This window comes from Oculina patagonica, chromosome 10, assembly GCF_052425735.1.
Source record: "Oculina patagonica isolate OP01 chromosome 10, crgOcupat, whole genome shotgun sequence".
In the NCBI taxonomy this organism is placed as follows: Eukaryota; Metazoa; Cnidaria; class Anthozoa; order Scleractinia; family Oculinidae; genus Oculina; species Oculina patagonica.
In genome coordinates, this window is record NC_135767.1 from 1,093,884 (window position 1) to 1,118,168 (window position 24,285).

General features: G+C 39.4%; 1 protein-coding gene across 2 annotated transcripts; it reads left to right on the forward strand.

Moving 5' to 3' along the window:
• The first annotated feature begins 4,678 nt into the window (after positions 1–4,678).
• On the forward strand, positions 4,679–14,001 carry LOC144667151 (uncharacterized). 2 transcript variants are annotated; one of them, XM_078528543.1, is made up of 7 exons: positions 4,679–5,120; positions 9,191–9,483; positions 9,898–10,027; positions 10,429–10,933; positions 11,590–11,627; positions 11,857–12,119; positions 12,890–14,001. In XM_078528543.1, the coding sequence occupies exons 1-7, from the start codon at positions 4,778–4,780 to the stop codon at positions 13,010–13,012; spliced, it is 1,695 nt and encodes a 564-aa protein (XP_078384669.1). In that variant the 5' UTR covers positions 4,679–4,777; the 3' UTR covers positions 13,013–14,001. The 2 variants fall into 2 exon arrangements, with proteins under 2 accessions (XP_078384669.1, XP_078384670.1); XM_078528544.1 differs by having other exon boundaries at positions 10,477–10,933.
• The last annotated feature ends 10,284 nt before the right edge of the window (positions 14,002–24,285 follow it).

Here is a 24,285-nt window from a genome sequence, read left to right on the forward strand (position 1 = left end):
TGAATAGGGCTTATAACGAGCGTAATAAAACCACGCGGGATGTTGGGAGAAGACGAGAAAAGCTTGTAAATCACGAGCCGTCAGGCGAGTGATTTACAAGCTTTTCGAGTGTTCTTCCAACATCCCAAGTGGTTTTATTACGCTCTAGAAAGCCCTAGAAAATGAGGTTTATTGCTTTTATGAAATTACTATAGAAAACGTTCGTCAAAGTAACAGGAATCTATTTTATTTTTCGTGATCAAATGTCTTATTCTCAACAAGTTTATCGGATGGTGCAATAATGTCCGGGAGGGCGCCGGGGGTGACTATTTCGCGCGCTCGCAGTTGATGTCTGACGTCATGTCGCAAATTAACACCTTTTTTGAGGGCAACCCTAATACGAGGAATCTGGAATGTGGAATCCGGAATCCGGAATCTGGAACACAAAATCGGAAGACCAAAGAAAATAAGTTCTTTAAATCCGAATTCTAGGTCTTAATTTTTGAAAAAGAATTCTCTGTTGAACGAAATTTACGCGATCCACCGTCCACGCAAATGTTTCACGCACCGACGTAAATGTTCTAAGAATGATCTGGTGGTATAATAAAAATTTTTGGTTTGTATCTGATCTTAAAATCGGTTTAAAAAGTTGGTAAAAAAAACGCATAAAACTGAATTTTCGGTAACTCTCTGTTACCTTCTTCAGAGTTAAAATTGGTTAGGTTTTTTGCATAATAAGTTCTTATAAACCGCCGGTCTCTAGGGATGTTCCCAATGTTAAATAAACTTGTGGGAAATGCACATGCTCATTCACACAGTTAATGTCCTGGATAGAATGTAGCGCTTCTAGGAATAGGCGTTGTTGCCTATTGTTGACATTTCTTTCTAAAATTTCTACATAATCCGGATGAATGTCAATGCTAGAAATGCTAGAAATGCGGAATGCTTTTCGAGTGACCTCTCCGTGGAAACTCCTATGTTAGGGGAAGTTTTGTTAAAAATCTTATTGTTGCGCTTTCGTTATTAGATCTTGTGCCAGGCTTGTGCTCTGCGCCGCGCAAATTCCATGATCTTTTGCCCTCTCCCACATAGGCAAAATCACATGTTTTGCATTTGACTTTGTACACAATTCCCTTGATCTGATTTGTGGCGGGGCGGCCTTTTGGTTTCTTAAAGATACTGCTCAATGTTTTAACGGGCTTGAAAGTGGTTCTTATGTTTTCTCTGCTAAGCACACGTCGAACTCTCTCGGAAACACCGTTTATGTAAGGAATTGAAGCGTAACCCCTTGGACCCTCTTGACTTTCTTGGTTTTCAGGCTGTATGGTTTTTTGAGCCGAAACAAGGCAATGATGGTGGTACTCACAGGACACCTCGAAGTCAAATATTCAAGAATCGCGTTCCGATATGTGTGGTGGATAAGTCACTATATAGTGGACTGCGTGGTTTTTGATGAACACTTTTATATTGAATAGAGATTCTATTAGATAGAGTTATCAACGGCCACTTTTGAAAAATCGTTTTCACGTCAAGCTCTTTCAAGGACAATGAGTAAAACAACAGAAATTTTTTCCTTTATGTCTTTATTGTTCGTTCCAGATTCCGGATTCCGTGGTTTAGGGTTTCCCGTTTTGACTATTTCCCGGGGGGGGTACTCAAAAAAGTTTTATACGGGGAGGCTCCGCCCCAAGTTCTAACCCCTTACCCTTTTATATACCATTTTTGACAGAAATTGTACCCCTTTCGTATACCTTTAACTGAAAAAAGGTACCTCTTTCATATACCTAAGAGACATGGCTGGACTTAAAATAGGACGTTTTCTTGTCATTTTTATGTAGCGCTTAATAAATTAAAATAATACAGCCATAAATTGCGTCTGTTCGAAATATTTTAATTAAAGGCCCTTTTAAATAGCCAAATGACAGATTTCCATACCCTTTCATATACTTAAACTCGTGAAATCCCTACCCTTTTATATACCTGAGGCCTGAAAAAGGTACCCCTTTCGGGCGGAGCCTCCCCGTACAGGCCATTATAGGGAGTACCCCCCCCGGGACTATTTCATCGATTTTGTTGATTTCTTTTTTCCCACTGAAGCCAGTTCCCCTACGGGGTGGTTGCTATAACAACTATAATCAGGAACTTGTAAATAATACCTCTTCTTTTGCAACACAGCATCCTTTGGTCTGCAAGGCGTGTCCGTAAAGTGTCCAGGATCATAGGTTTTATAACTCTGTCAATCTAAGACCACAGTAATAGTATAGTTAACTTAACAATTGAGATTTCTGTTAATTCAGTTTTCCCCTTCCGTCCCAGTTGAAAACTGAATACCTTCATAAAGAATGGCATGGATAGCTATATTTGTATGACATTGACTACTCCAACTACATGATCTCAAGGTCATTTATCATTCTTGCAATTGATTTTGCTTACCTGCCATTGAGATTGCCCAATGACTTTCTCAGATATATCCATTTCAGGAAAGAGAGTTACCTCTCTGTTGCTCTACAATCCCTCTTTTTACTGGGTTGTAAATTACTCTCTTCTTTTTGGCAGATGGGTGGCCATGAATATCCTATAACAACAATAGCAACAACATTAATAATAATAATAATAATAATAATAATAATAATAATAATAATAATAATAATAATAATAATAACCTTGCTGGGTACAGCGCATATTTTGAGGAGGGTGTTGTCAAGCTAAAAACTGACTACCCTTTAGTGCCCCAGGACCATGGTTTGGTCCCGGCGCTAAGGACTTTAAGCAAACATTACGTAAGGAACATAACAATAATAATAATAATAATAATAAATCTGGCGTACTCGCGTACGCCAGATTCAGATTACATCAAACGCACAATGTAACCATTAGTTTTCTTTGCATTTTAAATCGCTCATTCCAATTTTAAACGCTTCTCAGCTTTTATTCATTTTCTATTTAACATATTTTGCTTTTCATTTAAACAACTGTATTGTAGAACCTTTTGTTGTAAACAGTTTTGCGCTATAGTTAACTTTTAGAACCTTTTTATCCACATGTTACCTTTTTTAAAATATTATGTGAAATAAAGTTATTATTTTATTTAAAAATAATAATAATAATAATAATAAATAATAATAATAATAATAATAATATTAATGTGATTTGCGCGATGAAGTCGTTGTGTCACCCACAAATGACCACTGCTCACCACTAGAGTTCTCAGTAGCTCAGTGGTCAGAGCGTCCGACTAGTGTACGGAAGGTCGTGGGTTCGAGTCCCATCTGTGAACTTAGAATTATTTTCTGAGTTCTTTCTCTCCACACATCAATCCATTATTATTTAAATATTAATTTTATTTAAAATAGTAATTATTAGTAAGATGTTGTATAAAGTAAGTGGGTGAATGGCAATGAAAAGCATTTGCTTACCTCTGTGATGTTCTTCTTGTTATTTCTGTTGGTCCCATACACACATTCTAGAACCCTACTTCCCTCGATTCTAAAAGGGATTCCCACAAATTTTATTTCTAATGATCCGGACAAACTTTTCCATCTCAATGTTCTTAGTAGTTCACGGTCACGTAGTTTGCTAAGATCTGGATGGTTTCGTCAACTGACACATTCGTAAAACGCGCAGTTGCATCATAGGAGACCACAACATCACCACCGTTGATTGGCGTCTGTTGAATTTCATTGGCAAATTGAAAATTGTCGTCGATTGTTTGTCCACTTTTGGAGAAGGAACAACATGTAGAGGGTGTGGTTCGCAAGAATCTACCAAGGCCGATCGCGGTTCCCTGTGCCCCAAAAAGTTCAAGACTAGCGTATTTGTACGGCCTTCCTACACTTTCTAAAATAACACAGGAGAGTGTTATCTATGCCACCGATCTTGTCAGCTACTGGTACGTACAATTTCCAGTTTGTTTATTACGTTATTTTTTCAGTGCTAAATTTCTCCAAAAACAGGCTAGGGTTTTTTTTACCGTTTAACTGAATTTTTGATGCTACGTTCCTGAATTTCCCTTAACTTTGCTTAAAAGTCACGTTTTCACAATGCAGCAAGATTTTGATGAAAATTCCATAGAAAAATGTTCAAAATTGTACTTTGGCGCATGCGCATAAGCCATTTTTTTTTTTTTTTTGCGAAATCGTTTCCATTTGTTTCTTGCTCCTTTTCCTTTCGTTTTTCCCGGCTTTGTTATTTCCACCTCTTTCTACCGTATCCGTCCTTCCTTTAGACCAAAAAAGTTTTGATTAAAACATTGGTAAACCCTGAAAAGAGGACCTCGATCTTTTACAGGTGTTTTGGCCTGTTTAAGCACCGATTTTGCACCAAAAAGTGATTGACTTTTTCTCGATTAGCTCTGTCACGATGCGACCGGTACGCAAAATGGAGAAGTGGGAGGTTCAGATCCCCACTGTTTCAACCCCAATGAAAAATAAGGTCAATCAGTTTAGGTGATAACAGCAGGGATGGTTGCTTTAAACGCTGAGAAATAAGTAGAGAGGGAGGGCATGATCTCAGGTTAGGTTACGAAATACCAACTAACGTGACGTATCTCCGGTCTAGAAGTAGAGTATATCATAACCGACAATCGCTTAAAATAGCTTGCCGTTCCTTTATCAGGTATTTTACCTTACGAGGGAAAACCGAGAACATGTCAACATGTTAGGAAATGAGCTTTAACAAGACAAGGCGTAACACCTCACGTGAGTTCGCATGTTTTGATTCCAAACTCGAGCTTAGTACATTGTTGCTTCTATAAATTAAAGTCACTAGAGTGAAATCGCAATTCTATAGAGAACTTATCATGGAGACGACCATGACACTGCTAGCTTTGGCTATGCTACTTCTATCGGCAAAGGTGAACTCCTTTTCAAGTGTAAACGTGACGAGATTGCAACAGAACGACAAGTTCACGAATCCTAATCACACAGCCGTGTCCAAATGTCTCGCAAGCGGTCAGCCATCTTCCTTCGCTGATTCCTGTAAAAAATTTCGTTCGACTGACACCAGAGCAAAATGCTTGTCTTCAAACTCTTGTTGTGGATCATGTGAGTGTAAGGATGATTACCCGATATATCTGGTTCATTTGGGAAAATGTGTGAATTTGCAGGAGCTTAACTCAGATGCCTTTGGGCAAGGGTCAACAGGTATGTCAAGTTTTATATTGCGAAATTTGCTATCTTCAGCGACGGGGCAGATCCGAAATTTACAATTATAGGAAGGTTCTATTCTCCTATTCGTTTATTATGGGGGTAGATCTTATTATATTAATTTTGGTCCGGGAACCGACAAGCCATAGCCTGCAAACGCAAAAGGATTTCCTCCTGTGGGTTCTTTCAAGCCGCCGAAATGAAAACAAAAGGCAAAGTAACTGTCAGAAATAGCCTGGTTCGGTTGTACATTTTACAGAGGATCTATTGAGAGTCCGAAAGCGTTAATCGATCATTCCAGAAATGGACATGATATATTTAATTTGATCTGAAAACAATTGGCATATCCATTTTTCAAGGTCAGCCGGGGGAAGAATAAAGTGGTATATCGAGGTATACCAATATACCTGAAAACATGTACCTAGCATACCCAAAATTCCCCCTCAAAATCATACAAAATATCAAATACCGAAAAACACAGTATACTTTATACCCATAAAAGGCCTAATTTTGGCGTAAAAATACTGTATACCCAATTTAAAATCCCCCTGTATACCGTATACCTAAAAACCCTGGCTGACCCTGATTTTTTCGACTTTTTTTGCTTGTTTACAAGCAAAAAGTAGGAGAATAGCGTTTAGTGGACTCAAATCTGAACCGGAAGGGATTGCATTCTTGTTAACTCTCAAGGGAATACTTTCCGCTGTGGGTGATCAAAGCGCGTGACTTGTAAGTGTCACTCTATAGTTGTGCTTCAGCACTTCCGTTCTTGTAGAAAAAACGTGACTTGTCAAATTTACAAACATTATATAAGAATCAAAAACGTGAGTAGCCCAAATCTTACGTCACATAACCAATTAAGAATGTAAGCGGTTCAGCGCTCGAAGGCAGTGAAGTTTAAAACGATTAAGAACGCAATTTTTACTAGTACAAGTCTTTAGGCGCTAATATTAATTTAACCTAAAACGATTAACAACGCAAATTTGTACTCGTACAAGTCTTTCACACACTAAAACGTTGCTAATAGTTAACCAAAGGAAACTCATTTCGTGACAATTGATTATTTCTGCTGAGTTGCACAATTGTGCTTCAGCACTTCCGTTCTTGTAGAAAAAACGTGACTTGTCAAATTTACAAACATTATATAAGAATCAAAAACGTGAGTAGCCCAAATCTTACGTCACATAACCAATTAAGAATGTAAGCGGTTCAATTCAGCGCTCGAAAGCAGTGAAGTTTAAAACGATTAAGAACGCAATTTTTACTAGTACAAGTCTTTAGGCGCTAATATTAATTTAACCTAAAACGATTAACAACGCAAGTTTGTACTCGTACAAGTCTTTCACACACTAAAACGTTTCTAATAGTTAACCAAAGGGATCTCATTTCGTGACAATTGATTATTTCTGCTGAGTTGCACAATTTAGAATTGTAACATCATCTAGCGAAGCGCACTATTACTAAAAATAGATTTCGCCACATGATACCCCCCCCCCCCCCCCGCGTGAGTCGGACAACAATTTTAGTTTGGGCAAAGGCTTTGTATGGAGGCCGAGATTCTCGAAAGGCTCGAAAAATGATAGATTCCAAACATTTTTGCTTTAGTAAGTGAAAACAGATTGAAGGTATCCAAAAAATGGCCCAAAATTTGAATTTATTAGTCGAAGATCCGGCAATAACACCTTGATTCCCACTGCAAAATTATTCAGGCTACCGAGAAATTTAAGCGGCGGATAGCGAATTACTATCGAATTATATAATTGCGAAGGATTGCTTCATTTAGGCACCGGAAAGATCGTCGGTTGCAAGAAATTCAGAATTCTTACCGAATTTGACGGCACTGATCGCCGGTCATCCGATCTGTTTCGACACATGATAGATAGAGGGCGAAAATATTATGCTATTCAAACGCCTTTCTAATGGAATTGACGGCGGGTTTGATTTTAATAAAGCTGTTATTTATCCCCATTACTATTACAGACTGCAGCTACAGCTGCCGAGCTCGATCAGTGTATATTAATTGGTATTTGCCGCGGATTTGCCGCCACAATTGTGTAACGAAATTGACCTCTTAAAATATTCGGGTCAGGCAAGGGGACCGATCGGACGAGCGTTTCTTTGTGTAATTTTGTGGTGGCATAAATCTGAGGTTAGCTCTGTTGTGTTGGAAAATGTGCCACTAAGAACAGTGTAAACGTTTTGCATTTCTCATAAAAATAAATGTTTTCTTTCAGCAAATCCCGGCAGCAAATCGGGCCTTTATAATCCATTCAATAACTGAGAGTAAAACATTTTACACATTTATTGAATAATCGCTCTGTTTGACAAACCTTTTGTTTCAAACCACGGTTTGAGCTTTCTACGTTGCACAGGTAAGGCTTTCTCTCGAAATCCGAGCCAATCTGGCCATGGTTTTGTGAAACAATCGCTAAATATGCCTCCAAAGTGCCCGCCAACCATACATTGCTCTTACAGAGAGCGGTTTGTTTGTTTGAATTTTGACTCACACCGGGGGTCAAATTCTGTGACGTCATTAGTGCGCTTCACTAATTGCAACATCATTAAATGTGTTAAGTGATATCTATAAGTGTTTTTGTAGCCTGTTGTGAAATTACTTCCGGTGTAAGCAGTAAACGTTAAACGTTTCTTCTGTTCAGAAGTAAATGCATCGATCGCCATTAGAAAAATAACAGCAACTGTTTTGCTGGAAATGTAGTCGTTAGAAATGGCATGTGTAGCTGTAAGGTAAAGAATAACGCGAGAAGCGGCTTTTGGTAATATCCAAACGAAAATTTACTTCTCAATGTGGGGTTAAGATTGCGTGACGAGACAAAAGGTAACTCTGTCGTGCGTAACCTAACCTGCGATCAGACGTTATTTTTCTGCATTAGGCCGAGTAGAAATCTTTCTAACTCGAAAGGAAATAACTATTTCGATTAAACATGTTAAAGGCAAACGTCAAAGTTTACCTTTTTTAACCAAGCCAAAGTATATGAGTCGCAAAGCACCCAGTTGTCGCGACTGACAAATACAGCATTTACTCCGCGAAAATAAAAAATGCTTGAACTGAAAGACGTTTGAATTCTTCCATGATATGTTCGAACAACAATGCCCAGGATAAACCTTCTACTCATACTAACTTCATGCAAAAAAAGTCGATATCTCGAAGAGATCTTTGATTTCATTCCCCATCTAACCTTGTATTTTCAGCTGGCCGATGCACAGGCGTCCCAAACTTACGATTCGAGAAATCGATCGAATAACTGATGTATGTAACGTATGAATGATTTATGTAGGCGTGTTTTCGATACGCCCCTCTATAAAGGCTACGACAAAAACCTCAACTCCCCCCCCCCCAAAAAAAAATGATGAAATATATAGCCCAAAAGGACAACAGAAAACAAGCAAGGTGAGTACATTTTCTTCATTTTATTGAAAAGAAGGTAAAATTTTATTTCGTCGAGCGTTCAAGTAGTCACGTCCCACTCGATACCCTTACATAAATCATTCATACGCTTACATAAATCATTCATACGCTTACATAAATCATTCATACGCTTACGCAAATCATTCATACGCTTACATATAAATCATTCATACGCTTACATATAAATCATTCATACGCTTACGCAAATCATTCATACGCTTACATATAAATCATTCATACGCTTACATATAAATCATTCATACGCTTACATAAATCATTCATACGCTTACGCAAATCATTCATACGCTTACATATAAATCATTCATACGTTTACATATAAATCATTCATACGCTTACGCAAATCATTCATACGCTTACATAAATCATTCATACGCTCACATAAATCATTTATTCGATCGATTTCTCGAATCGTGAGTGTGGGACGCTTGTGCTGGATGGGTTTTATTTTTTGCCCTCTCTCGCGCTAAGATGGCGTGAAGCGATTGTTTTGTCATCAGATAGTCATCAACTGGAGATATTCTCATGATGTACCGTCAATTTCTCAGAACAAACATTAAAAGAAATGTATGGGAATCATTAGTGAGAGTTAATATTTTGATCTTGGTTGTCACTCTGCTAGGTTGTGGAGGGCGTCTCGAAGTTAAAGGTGGCGGTGATGATGATGATGATGATGATGACGGTAGACATGGTAAAGATGATGTTTGTAAATCTAAGAACTGGACTCCGCCACTTATCAATTTCCAAAAAACATCCGATCCCAAGATGAAATTTTGCCGTGTCAAACCTAAAGATATGGAATGGTGCAATATGCAAACGGCTCTTTACTTGTCAGGGTTTGAACGATGGAAAAACCTCACAAACATCCAGCAAAAGTTTTATGGCTCGAAAATAGGGAAAGACATCCTCTTAAAGGTAATTTTACCGTTTAAAGAAATGGTTGCTACGTTTGTATACAAGTGAAACACCTTGTTCACCGACAACTTCCTCTTTTGCTTCAAGTTTTTAATTTGCTCCAAATGGTTAGTGCGCCGGACTCCGGATCAAGCGGTCCTCGTTCGAGCCCTGGGCGGGTTACTGCGTTGTATTCTTAGGCAAGACACTTTACTCTCATAGTGCCTCTCTCCATCAAGGTGTATAATTGGGTACCGACGAATTTACTGCTGGGGGGTAACCCTACGATGGACTAGCATCCCATCCAGGGGGAAGTAGCAATACTCCTGGTCGCTTAATGCTTCAGAAACCGGGATAAGCTCCGGCCAGATGAGCCACTTGGCTCGACAGCAGGCTTTACCTTTTACCTTAACCAACAACTTTATTAATTTGCAGTGGTATGTTTCAGCGGTGTCGCATATAACTGGAAGCGTGATCATCATTAACGTGAAGTGCAAGGAGAAAGGGAAGGGAGGAAAAGAGTTTACGTCATGCTTTATGTTCAAGACTGCTGGAACTCAGATAGGTAAATAATGGCACTGACAGCAAGGAATAGACTGAGATTGTTGAAACACAAGACAAATTGAACACATTTATCCATGGTCTACACTCTTATACGATAAGTTACCGTAGACATTAAGTGAAAACGAAGTTGCGCGTCCGTGTCACAGCTCGTAAGATTGCAGTTTTTTCATATTTGGAGCCGTCGAAGGTGTGAGTAATTTTGCCCGAATTGTTCCAGTTGACATTTCACAATTTACCGGATTTTGGTTACAATGTGGATTTTCTGAAATTTTCATTACGTTGCACTACAGGCTACGTCATGGTCGATGCTCTCATGGACCATAGTTCTCGAACATTGAGCGCATGAGAATTCTCTCTGTCATTGTCATTTAGATTAAATTATTTTCTTTTTTATTTCTTTAGTAAAAATAACACCAGTAACAACAACAACAAAACCAACAACAACGAAAGCGACGACAACAAAACCAACAACAAGAAAACCAACAACAACAAAAGCGACGACAACAAAACCAACAACAAGAAAACCAACAACAACAAATCCAACAACAATAACAACAAAAATAACAACAAAAGCGAAGACAACGAAAAAAACAACAACAGCAATGGAAATTACAACAAAACCAATCAAAAGAACAACTTCATATGGCGACACAGATTCAACCACAATGTCAAAAGAGACAGAAACAACGTCATCACCTGAAACTGAACCTGGACAGACATCCAGTGAACTCACCATGGCAACGACCGACTGGCGCAGCCCTGGGAAAGACAGAATCATAGACACATCACGTGACGGCAGTAATAACAGAAACAAGACAGTTGTTGTTGTTTCGGTGCTGTGCACACTTGTTGCTGTCGCCGCGCTGTCTGTACTAACAGTGTATCTCTTGAGAAAGTGGAAAAGACCGTAAGTTAATCAGTATTGGGACTATTTTCGCTGTATGTAGACGCGTTTTATCTATTGGTACACTGGAGGAAAGAAGTGTTTTGGGGATATCGTTTTAGAAGATTTCGCAACGTTTCTGTTGTTATCCAAAAAAACCTTTCAGCGCAAGCTCTCGAATACGAATTCGAATACGAATATTTTCGAATACAAAAAAAAAATACGAAAAAGCCAACTAAACTTAGTGAGTAGCAATAAAACAGTGTAATAAACGTGTTAAACTCAGGACCGCAGCCAGACTTTTGGCATAGACGAGGCAAACGTTATGAGCGCCGAAGGCGTGAGCCGCTTGGTGAGTTTGGGGGCACGCTACCCCAGAGAGCCAGAGAATTTTGAAATTTAGAAGCTCAGAAACCCTATTTTCAGCATTTTACATGGGGTATTTTTTCAGGAAAAACAATCTCGTTCAACTGGGGATTATTTTCCCAACTAAAAGTATTTTGTTTTTAATTTTGAGTAAAAATCTAGACGAGACAAGTGCCTCGTCTTGCCTCTTGCTAGTTACGGCCCTGAAACTTAGTGATTAAAAATAAAATTACTTCCTTTTATCAAGCTTGAGATTGGGGGTATAATAAAAGGTGTTATAAGGATCGACACTAATAATTTTTATTTTTCGCCAGGAAAAAAGCCATAATCAACAGTGATAGTACCAGTCATAGTAAGTGAATCCTTTCATAACTAAGACTTTGTCATTACTATTTTTTTCTCGGTTTTCAAAACGGTACTTCTCTATTAAATTTAGCTTAGGACTGAACGAGCAAGTCACGTCTCCAAATTTTCAAATTAGCTGCCATCTACGGGAAACTGTGAATAAAGATAGTGCAAGATAATGGTTCAATGTTTGTCAAATTTTTGTTCAAAATATTGGCTTGCTCTTTATTTTTCAGTCGACGGACCGGAAAATCACATTTATCAGACCCAAGACAATATTTACCAGCTCCTAGAGCGTGACGGGAAATCAACAGGGCATGGTCAGTGGGAACCACCTGCGTACCAGGGCCTCGCAAAAGGCGCCAACGAGGGTGCCTGGGGTGAAGGAGAAGTGTACGCCAACCCATCAATGTACCAGGACCTTAAGAAAAATGAAACAACTTCTAATGTAGGGTACTTGCCGGCTTATCATCCGTTAGTGAAACAGCATCAATCTACGGTATGAATTCTCCTTACCGATCTTCATACATTTCTTATATTACTAGTTGGGAGAATTTGATGATGTATTAACCCTTTAAGCCCTGATGTCAACATATGAATTTCCTTTTACTGGTCTTCGTACATTTCCTATAGTTGTTGTTGGGAAAATTAAATAATGATCTAACCTCGTTAACGCGGGTTGACGTGTTTGTATGTGGCTGGGACCATGACTAACTGTCCACTTAGGACAGGTGTCGGCTGTCCATTAGCGGGGTTACGAATGCAATATTTAAGACAATGCGATGAACTATTAACCAAAGTAGTATAGAGTGGTTTTATTTCTTTCGAAAGAACTTGTGTATATTTGCTTTTGCGCTTCCCGAACTCTACATGCAATAAGAGTAAGCACATTGCTTTCTTTTTTTTCGCGAACCAATAAGAAGCTAAACCAAAACCAAGCGTTATTGGTTTGCGTGTTTTCCCGCGCTTGATACCGGCTGCAAATTTCCCTTGAGTCCCGATTGGCTTATTGCGTTCACTGCCGTTTTTGATTGCTCAATTGAAATTACTTTGTATTTGGTTTCATACCGACAATTTTAAGAAAAACGCTCCATTTCTCAAAAGATGACTGTCTTTTGAAGAGCAAACCTTGATACTTGAAGTTAAAATAGAAGGAAAATGTGTCGCATGCTGGCCACAAGTAGATCAGAAATGATGTCTACCTATACAATGACTTGACGCACGTCCTTATATATCCTAATTCTTGTTTCATTTGACTTCATATACAAGGCGGAGACTGGACCTGAATATGACCGGGGATACCTGGTACTAGTTGGAGAGCATGACAAAGAACAGGAGACCGCTGACGAGGAGGACCCATATTACTACAAAGTTGAACAAATAATTGAGTAAAATAGCTGCGACAAAGATTTATTTAAATCAATCAACAACGAATGGTTCAGAGATTCGGCTATCGCTGAGTTCTCCGTACTAATTTAAATACGAAAATGATAACTGTAATCAGAGTCAGTGTACATAGTAAAAAAATCTGCAGTTTATAAACTTGTTAAAAAGCGACGTTTTGACGGAAAAGACGTCAATCTTAGAACGGATTAAAATCAACTGAAGCGACGAAATGACAAAGCATTAACCTATGAATATCTTTAAACTTATGAATTGTGACATAATTATGATTGTTAATTATGAAATCTTAAACGTCCTAAAGCCATTTTGGGCCCGAGAGCTTTTTATTATAACTTCAACTTCAATCAAATGGTGGCGTAGCACAGGCCATAAAACATCCTTCAACGTTTTGCAATGTAAGGTTTGATTGCTCACTTTCAAAATCAACAAAACCTTAACCTCTCTTGGTAAACATTACGCAAACAATGTAGCTTTTTGGGCCCGAAATGGCTTCGGGAGATTTGAGAAATACACGCCTGTAATCCGAACGGGGGTGGTTGATATAAAAAAGCTGAACTAGCAATCACGAAACGGGTTTAACTATCAAAAAATTAGATTCAGTTCCTAGACTCAGCCTACTTATACTTATTTCTTTCTTTAACTTTAAACGAGACCACAAGCTTTCAAGTTAACAAGATCTAACAAGCAAACAAAATGAAAACTTCTTCGACGTGAACAGCGTAAAGGAAGCTGGACTAGACAATATTCTGACGCTATTCATGGTATAATTCGGTTCTCGTAGAACTTAGCAAAATATCTAAAATTCGTTTGACAATGAGCCACAGTGGGCTTAAATAGAGATTTAGTTCCTGTAAAAGATATTTTCTCCCCAAAATAACTCCCAAATGTGAAGCCTTATTGTATTTTTAGCTCTTACAGCATGTCCAGGGAATAACTGATGCTTATTTGATGACCGCACAACTAGTTTTGTGTTAAGAGTCCTTGTGATAACCTATTTTATGTGCACCTTAAACTTAAACATAATATCCCTTCCAAATGTGGACTCAATTATTTTTAAAATGCCTAATTTCTTCCTATAATTCCCCCACTCCCCTTTTTAACAACATCAAACCTAGGCCTTATTTTCAGAACGTATGGTCACTCGATGTAACAAAGGAAATCTAGTTTTATTTTGTGCTTCATTTTGAGCCACAACTAACACAGTGACGCTGTGACCGTGCTGTTTTTATCATTAATTCAAGCAACTTATAGTTCACTTGTTTGTAGCCATCACTTCTCTTTGTTACAGCGAATGGATACAGCTTTTCCACTTCTTGTGCTATCACGCCGCGTCCCTCACCATCCAGGCCGTATCGCTGCTTCGCAGTCTTGTTCCATTTCCAGCTCACCCCACTAAGGCAAACACTGTCGTATTCAGAGTGAGGCAGTAGGGTCACGTTTTGCTTTAGCCGCTGGTCACTAAACAAATAAGCTGCGGTAGCCATACCAGCTCCGATTAAAGAGCCAAAAAACTGTTCCGCGCTGCCCCCACCTCCTCCCTCTTGGGCACGCATTGATTGCAGTTCGGAAATTTTCCGTGACTTACTTTCAGTTTCTTCTTCCAGCCGTTTATTTCGCATTTGCAATTGTTCTCGCTTCTCAACTTCTTTGCTGAGCTTTTCATCTTTGTCTTCCATTTGTTTTTCCCAGTTTTCACGAGCAGTTTCCATTTCGGCTTCTTTTTCCTCCCGTAGCTTCTCTTCTTCTTCCGCCTTTTGCTTAAGCCCTTCAATTTTAGCTGCTTTCTCCTTGGCTGCAAGCAACTCTTCCCTCGCTGACTCCACCTCTTCTATTAAAGCACACTTAATTTTGAACTCTGCCATCGTCTTCTCCAAAATAGCGCCAATTTCGCTTGCTGTTTTATCCAGAACAGGCCGTACAATCTTGTCATAAGCTTCCGCGCAAATTTTTCCTTCCAACATTAGGTAAGCATCGTTAAAATCCATCCAAGAATTGTTATTCATAGCGTGAAAAAGTTCCTTTATAAACCCGGCTAGTGATTCTCCATCCATCAAATGATCACTTTTTAAGGATTTTTTTGGAGGAGATTTTTTGAATTGCTCCACCAGGGACAAGATCGCATTATGAAAATCAGTTTTCTTGAATTTACGCATGTCTTTGAAAATCGTAATATCCTGAACGTACGGGATTTGATTTGCGGATATTTTGTTCCTCGAGAAATATTTTCCGATGGTCTCTCTCTGTTCCCGCATTCCGTCGTTGTTGTCCAGCCGGGCCCAAGGATAAAATCTTGGACGTATTCGTCCAGTGTGTACCCTGGTGGGGTTTCAAGTGCTCCGCGCACTACCATACCCAGGTGTGGAAAATTGTCGAATCTCTCATCCGGGAATATCATTTCAGTGAGCCTCGAGATAAAGTACAAGAAATCCAGAACATGATTGTGTACCACGTCACGGGCGAATATGTGGACTGATGACGACACAAGGGCGGTAAACATACTTAAATGGGTCGTCACAGCATCGTCTCCCAGATTCAAACCTTCTACATCCAGCAGGATTGCGTTACTCTCATCCGGGGTTCTGGCTGGAATTATCAAAGCCCAAACGCCGTGCGTGACAGGGACTGTTGTATTGCCAGTCACGAAGGCTTCGTGAAAGGGTTTAAGGCTGTTTTCATCCCAGAAGTAGCGAATAAGGTTTAACGTTGTTGATTTACCAATTCGAGCATCTCCAACGGCGCTAACTATCACAATAGGCCCATAAAGCTTCGATATTTCTACCAAACAATGGAAGTCCAGTACAAACTTCTTCGTCTCTAAGTTGTATTTGAGTAGTTGTTGAGCCTTTTGAGGTCTGGATATTGCAGCCAAACAGCTTTTTAGTGTACAAACCACCAACACGGCTAAAATCCAAGCTCTCAGGGAACTCATCATGACTTTTCAGTGTAATCGTACCGACTGAAGCACAAGGCAGGAAATAATTTAATAAATGGCAGTCAAACCGAAACTGTAACAGGGATAAATCCCGGGGAAAACCCCCTTTTCTAAGAAAGCTCAGCAGCGCTTAAAACGATGAAATCAACAATGACTTGCATTTTTTAAAAATATTTACAGTTGAATAAGATATTTTCCTGTTCTAGAAAAAGCCAGAAACGATAATTCTGTTTCTCGTTTTTAACATGCAATTGTGTTTAATTGCACTGCGTTACGTTGCGTGACAAGCTGTAAACGGTAGGTGCGTTTGTGGGGAATGTTTTGCTGTAAATATCGAACCGAATCGAACAAAGAAGAACATCTTTAAAAAACCTGCAAGGCGAATATGTAATGAGCGGAATAAATTTTTCCCTCTTCGCTTTCAGTTTCCATTTTAAGTCGTGACAGAACAATTGCAAGCCACTTAACCATGAAAGGGAAAGCCCCGCACTGCTTTCGATTTCAAAGAATTGTCGGGTGTCGCTTGGATCACAACCCGGGGGGGTTATGCCCCGGGGATCACAGCTTTCTAGAAACAGATCCATTCCTTCATTGTAACAATGAATCTGGCTTTATAACTTCAAATTCCTAGTCTCCTTCGTAGCCGTTATTTGGAGGACAAGATTCAACTTAAAGGATTAGTGGAAAACACGGGGCCGGGGTCCCGGGGTCCCGGGTAGGCATAAATAGATTGTGTTCGGCAACTTTTGAGCAACTTAGCGTTTTGAGCAACTTTTTGTAGTACCAGCAACCTAAGGCAACTTTTGCCTTCCTTGGCAACTTTTGAGCAACAAATTGATGTAAAACCGATCCAAACCATAATAGGTTGTTTCATTTCGATGGATTTTATTAAAACTGGTTTTATCAAAACTGATATTATTAAAACTAAGGATATACAATAAAATGACAATAAAATAACACTTGCTTTACGCCCGCGAAATCTGGACAGCGGCTTTCTATCTAACGGGCGCTTAAATCCAGCGGTTACTCGCTGCAACATAGAGCCTGCCGCCGGCCATCTTGGTATTTAAAGTGCGAGTAATAAACGCTGGGGAAACTCTTAGTAAACCTGCAAGCACTTCAATTTCTAGAAAACACAAAATTCACTCTAGAGAGCAAGCAACTTTTCTAAATTTTGGTGGCAACTTCTTGATATTTAAGCGGTCAGTGTAAAACGCAGACTGCGGACTGCAGACTGCAGACTGCAGACCGGGGGTAAAATGCAGACTGAGGGTAAAATGCAGACTGCAGACTGCAGACCTGGGGTAAAATGCAGACCGAGGGTAAAGTAACGAAATATGAGTCACAAAGCCATTTTCCCCCGCCGGCTCCAAATTTCGAAGGAATGTACGTCAGACAACGTTTCGCACGAGCGATCACGAAAGTTCACTGGCGATAAATGTCATATAAAATAGATTTTATGCCGACACAAATTTTATCAAATTTAACTTGATACAGCATAGGCATTTTAAAGATTTTTGTGACACTTAAACTTCAGTTTACAACCTTCTACGTTTGTAAACCGGATAAAACTGAACGGTTTACAGATCATTTAGAAAAAATAATTTTTTACCATGCCGACATGATCACGTTTACAGCGATCATATTATACCGCGGCCACAGCTCTTTCAATGTTTCAAGGGTTTTTAACTGGCACAGATTAAACCCTTCCGCGGTTAAGTTATAAAAAACGGCTTTGCTTCGCTACTGAACCGTCGTTATAAAACGCCATAAAATAAAAAATAAAAGGTACAAAACTTTTATGTTTAGCGAGCGGTAAACAAATCATGTTCGTGCGCGTGTATAAAATTAATTTCCGAAAGGGCATAGGCTAAAAAGCGGTAAAAGGGCTGTAAACCATTCAGTTTCATCCGGTAAACAGATGCAGAAGACTTGAAATTAAAGGTTAAGTCTCACAAGTCTGTATAAAAAGTAAAATTTGAACACATTTGTGTCGGCATAAAATTTATTTATCGCCAGTTCAGTCATGTGTTCGCTCATGCGAAACGTTGTCTGACGTACATTCCTTCGAGCTTTGGAACCGGCGGGGGAAAAGGCTTTGTGAATCGTATTTCGTTACTTTACCCTCGGTCTGCATTTTACCCCTGGTCTGCAGTCTGCAGTTTGCATTTTACCCTCAGTCTGCATTTTACCCCCGGTCTGGAGTCTGCAGTCTGCCCCGGGGGGGGTACTCCCATATATGGGCTATATAGGTATGTGCCGCCCGATAGGGTATGGTTTTTGAGGTTCTCGGTCCTTAAATAGGGTATCATTTTTGCTCCTTTTGGCATTGTGTTCCCGGTCTGATCCTTAGATAGGGTACCTAAATTCTATTAGCTTAAATAAACGCCCAGCTAAACGAAAAAAAGGTATCTTAAAACTGAACTTTCTGTTCAGGTATTAGTAAAGCGATTTTATAAAGATTTGTGTTTTGCCGTGCATGGTTAGCCGTTATTTGGGTCGTCACGGAACGCTTCTCCTTCCCTAGAATAGGGTGTCATTTTTCGGTTTTGGGCCTTAAAAAGGGTATCAATTTTCGCTTTCTTTATCCTTAAATAGGGTCAGGGTTTAAGAACCTTGGCGGCACACCCCTATCCGAAATTTATGGGAGTACCCCCCCCCCCCGGGGCAGTCTGCAGTCCGCAGTCTGCGTTTTACACTGACCGATATTTAAGCAACTTTAGAGCAACTTTTGGGTATATTGTGAAGCAACTTTTTCTGTATTTACCTGCACAATCTATTCATGCGGGGTGTGGAAAACGCGGGGTCCCGGGGTCTGTGGAAAACACGGGGTATAGAAAACGCGGGGTCCCGGGGTCTGTGGAAAACGCAGGGTCCCTGGGTCTGTGGAGAATGCGGGGTCCCACTTGTTTTTATTAAAGTTGAATTTGTGTTTTGTTTTGAAAACGGTTCCTAGCGGCTAGTGCTTTGTGAATGTTCGTAGTGTCTCTTCTTGTCAGTCGTGAGGTCGAACAAACCAAGATGTGTGACATTCTCGTTTAGCCACGAGATTGTTCGTAGCTTTTCATGACCTTTTGACATCTTGGTGAAAATTTACAGAAAAATGGCTTTATTTGCAGGGCAACCAACGCATTATAAATTACAAAAGAAAGCTATGGTCAAAAAAAACTTTGAAAGCTTACATTAAGGGGTTAAGTTAGTTTCTGTGAAGTATAAGTTTGAAGAGCATTTTTTGTTCCTAAGTATGATCTACCTCTTAAAATCGGTTGTCTTAAGTTTTAATAGGAACGTTGCATGATAACTGACGGCAAAACTAACACACACTTCAGCCAGATGCCGCGCGGCAAGTGAAAAACATGGCCGTTAAATATAGCTCAAGTTGTGATTATTGCCAACATATTATCTATTAAATTATCGTGATCATTAGTTGTACAACACTTCTCTGGTCATGCTGTTCAGTGCTAGAATTTCTTTTTACCTACTTCGATGGATCACTTATGAATTGTAAAGTTAAGATACTAGGCAAAAGATTTTAATCGCGGAGTTTGAAGGATGTCGGCTGGGCTACGAAGTGTTCAGTTACGTTTTTAATTTCCCATCCATCTAGATCTGCTTGCCAAACTTTCCCGAAGCAGATAAAAGGCATGGAACCCCGTTATTCCGGTCACCAACGGGCTACAAAAGTCTGGCTGTATTAACAGGGTGGCCGGCTTATTATAAGGAGGTTCTTTCATAAGGCGCGGCTCACTGTATACTAAAAGACACTACGTACTGATGGCACTAAAGAAGAAGAAGTATAATGGGCTCAGCACATATCCTGTCATATTAATTCTCCAACAAAGCATGTGAGAGAAACAGATGCAATCAATAGGTAAGTTCATCATGAGACCCTACTACAAAAAAGACATTGAAAAGTTCAGAGGAAAGCTACACGTTTTTGTTCAAGGAATTACATGTCATTATGCATGTTTTACGAAAACACTAAATGAACTTCAGTGGGAAACTCGTGAATCACGAAAAAGTAGGCTCGCTTTTGTATATAAACTCAGTCGCACGACCTATATATAAACTAGTAGAGGAATACTTGCAAGTTTTGTTGTTTTTTTATTTTTATTACAGCACACGAATACAAACCAAATGCAATACAACTACTAACTTTACAAAAGTTACACTACTTACAATACGCTACTCTCCTAATTACTAGACTTACACTGCTTACAAAAAGATACACGGCTTAGAATGAAATAATGTATTTTTTAGTTACAATACTTACAAAAAAATGCTTACTCTACTATACCGACAGCTTACTATAGCGATTGATAATGGGTGCCTATGTAGCCAATCAGGTTCAAGTTTGCCAATAGTCAATCACTGGGTTATGCTTATCTAGAATGAAACTCCCACCCTGAAGGAATTATAACCTCCAAATCTATTGATCAGTTTAAACTCTTTTTAGATTTTTTTATATTTTTATTTGATTTTAGATTTTCTGTTGATGTAGTATCGATCATTTGATTTTACCGACTAAACAAAGTGTAAATGTACAGTAGAATCCCGATTTCTTGAACCTCCCGGTAACTCGAACCATCTCCCAGACGAACACTGCATTTTTACCCCCGACTCGAATTCTCCGATTTCTCAAACAATTTCCGTTTCCCTTCGAAGTTCGAGAAATCGGGAGTCTACTGTTATTGATTTAAGATGAGTGTTTATTTCATAGGTACTGAGATTTACTCATGGAAATCGTAGCGTGTAAAAATCGTACTGAGCTTAGCCAATCAGAAATTTAGCCAATCAGAAACGCGAACGATGGAATTTCACTAGTGAAAAAACATCGTTCGTCCAATCAGCAACGCGAACGACGAAATTTCACTGGTGATGAATGAACGTACAGGGTTGCACGGCAGCCGTTGCACACAAATCGCGGGCTTTGAAAAATTAAAAAGAAGAAAGGTTTGCTTCTAACTTGTGTTAACGTCAACTGAAAGCAATAATCGCTCTTTACAAGACTCAACAAGATGTAAACACTACTCGAGGAGACTTGGAAAGGCGAGGAAAATCGAAGATAACTCCGCTGTGGAACTCAATAATTATTCTTACCTCTGTGAATTTAAAAAATCTCAAGCTAAAGAACGATAAAGACGGCAATGAATACGAACTTACTTTGCTTCAAAGTTAACTAGAATACTGGTAAGTAGGCTATGGAATTTTTTAAAGGCTTATTCATTGAAGGGGAGAGCCTTTTGCTATCAATATGATTATAATAAATCTAGTCAACAAATCTATCGCGAGTCGCACACTGCCAAGATGGAAATGACTCGGGCAACGACTTGATTCAGTTAATTAGTTGAACGTGAATTCTTCCTAGCAGTTTGTGACCTCTGCCATTGTTAGCAGACACTTGACTTTAAGAACGTGAAATTCTTATTTTAAGTTTATAGTTTTTAAGACAATTTAGAATTTAAAATACCTTTGACCATTTATTAGCTTTGAATCACTTTTCGCCTCAACGCCGTTTTGTGTACTTTCGCTTGTTTGTAATCATGGCACGAAAACATCTCAGTACCAATAAGATAAACAAATTACACCATGGAAAATGCTTTGTACGATTTTTATTCACTCGTTGAGGTGTATCAGAAAACTCACTCGTTCGCTACGCTCACTCGTTCGTTTTCTGATACTACTCAACTCGTGAATAAAAATCGTACGCGCGCATTATCCATGGAGTAATCTCTATTTTCATCATACGACACATCAATAAAGTTCATTGTCGTCAACACCAGCATATCAACATCATTGATCATGTCTGATCTAGCTGAACAAAACAACATGATACGCCTTATATGATGTGTCTCTTTCTTCTATCGTCGGTAATGGAATATCATGTACCTCTCTGAAGCTTCCCATGTTTATGTCGTCGAGTGAAACATTAAATGGCACTACATTTCGCATCTCATTGAGCGCCTTCTGAAAGATTTGTACATAAAAGGCTTCAAGTGCTGTAGACATGGGGTTTTCAAACAAGTGCAATATTTCTGAGAAAATTGCAAAGAGTACCTTGGCATCTTTGAACTGAACTCCGGGAAGTTGTTCATTGCCATCTTCTAGGCTGCTAACAGTATTCTTGAAAGCGCATGAACCCTTTGGGAATTTATTTCCGATGTCTTGATGATTCTTCGGTGTACAGATAGCTGCCATATCTTCTTTCTCTTCCGAGACAACGGCATATAAATTCTTCGGAATAAATTGCTCTAAGTGAAGATCTTCAGAATGGTCTGAAATGGGCTTTTCAGGCGGGACTTTAAACGACGTAGAACCTTGCGCGTATGACTGTACGGCATTAACGGGAAGCTGTGAGGTGGTGTTCATCCTCATGTCTACAATAGGGTCGTAATTAGTGGCGTGAGGTACTTGCTGGTTTCCCACATTGCTCCAAGAAGCCGATGTTTTATAGGCACAAGTTTGAACATCCTCCTGCTCAGTATTGCTTAGTAGTGGGTTACCGTTTGTTTGGTTAATCCCTAAAGACTTAAGGGAAGTACACTTATCTTCACCTTGCAGTCTTTCAAGAACTCTTTCAAAGTCTTCGAGGTCATTTAACAATTGTTCTTCGTCATCAAGAACGCATTGGGTTAGCGGCAAAGACTCTTTGCAGTCGCCACTTCTTTGCTGGTTCACACCTCTACGACTGATATCCTTATTGGTATAGTGGTCCTGCTTGGCTTTTTGTGGTGGGCTTGCATATCTGGTAGAAAGCTTCAAATTGATACAGATTGGAAGCACACAGCGGGGGTCTGAACAATTTAAGCCATGCGCATTAAAATTAAGGCCATTTTGTTGACTTTTCATATTCATGGTCAAGGTGCTCTGACGTCCGCGTGCGTCCACCTAACATTAATGAAAAAAAAAAAAAATAATAATAGATGTTACGATGATGAAAATACAGAACTAGATCTAGATAGCCTGACGAAACGGACATCACATAGTCTCCATACGGCCGCGTTATTTGGGTCGTCACACAGCACCTCTTTCCGGGTAGAAGTATTGCGTGATGACCCAAGTAACAGCTGCGAACGGGACTAGACGTCACACTGCGGGTGCAATTTTCCCCACACTCGAGAGAGATACACCTGAGGTGAATAGGCCTTATCACGGTTTTTGACGCCATTTTGACGGGTAGGCAAAACGGGTATGTATGGGAATCCGACGGCAAATATCTTTTACAAAAATTAAATTCTGGATAACTTATGAATTGTAAAGTTAAGATACTAGGCAAAAGATTTTAATCGCGGAGTTTGAAGGATGTCGGCTGGGCTACAAAGTGTTCAGTTACGTTTTTAATTTCCCATCCATCTGTCTGTATTTCCTCTGCAGATTTACGTTCCGGTCCGGTGAGTTGACGCGGTTCGCGGGAAAAAAATTATAGACAAATGTATGGGAAATTAAAAACGTAACTGAATGCTTTCTCTTTCCTTGTACCGATCTATCCTTGTACCTATCGTTTTTCTTGACAAAAACAAGCATTTCAGTGCCCACATTCTCCTATCAAAAAGTCAACAAATTACTGAAAATCTAGACCTCGATTTTTCCGATGGGAAAATAAAACGTTTGCGCTTTCGGGTGGGCGAAATTGGCCAGGACAACATACTAAAATATAAAGGTATTCTTATGACACATGCAGCGCACTGTCGTGCACCATTTCCATTCTCCTCTCTCCGCCTCTCTTTTTCTTATAAATAGGAAGTACCTGTTTTTAATGCCTTTTTTAACCTATAAAAATGCAGCTACACCTACATCAATAAAGAAGGACAGTTTCGTCTCTGTTATGGCACCTACCTATTTCTATTTGTATTTCTATACATTAAAATGTATAGCTCCATGTGCTTGTAGTTCTGTTCTTCTAATTTTTGCCCTATTATTACGCTCTTTGTTTATGTGGTCAACTTTCGCGGATCAGCGCCCTCCCGATTAAGCGACCTCCTTTTAATAATGGCTCCTCTTCCCCTCCCTAGCCGCGAAAGGATAGCAATCGACTTCGGACGTCTTAGAATCAGGCTACCTCCTGCCCCGTTTTGGCTGCAATTTCAAATAAGTACCTGGTCGCTTACGATACGATATTTATAACACAGAGTTTCGCAAAAGGGGGCTATTTTGCTTCTCGTGCGAATGCTTTGATTCATACCGTCTTTTATCCTTGAAATTGAGATAATTAACATCTAATTTAGAAGTGACGACAACTTAGTTGCCTTTGCGTTGAGACTTCAGCGTTACAAAATTAATTGTTTTTTTTTTTGGCTTCGGTTTAATTGAAATTTTACGCGGTGTGACG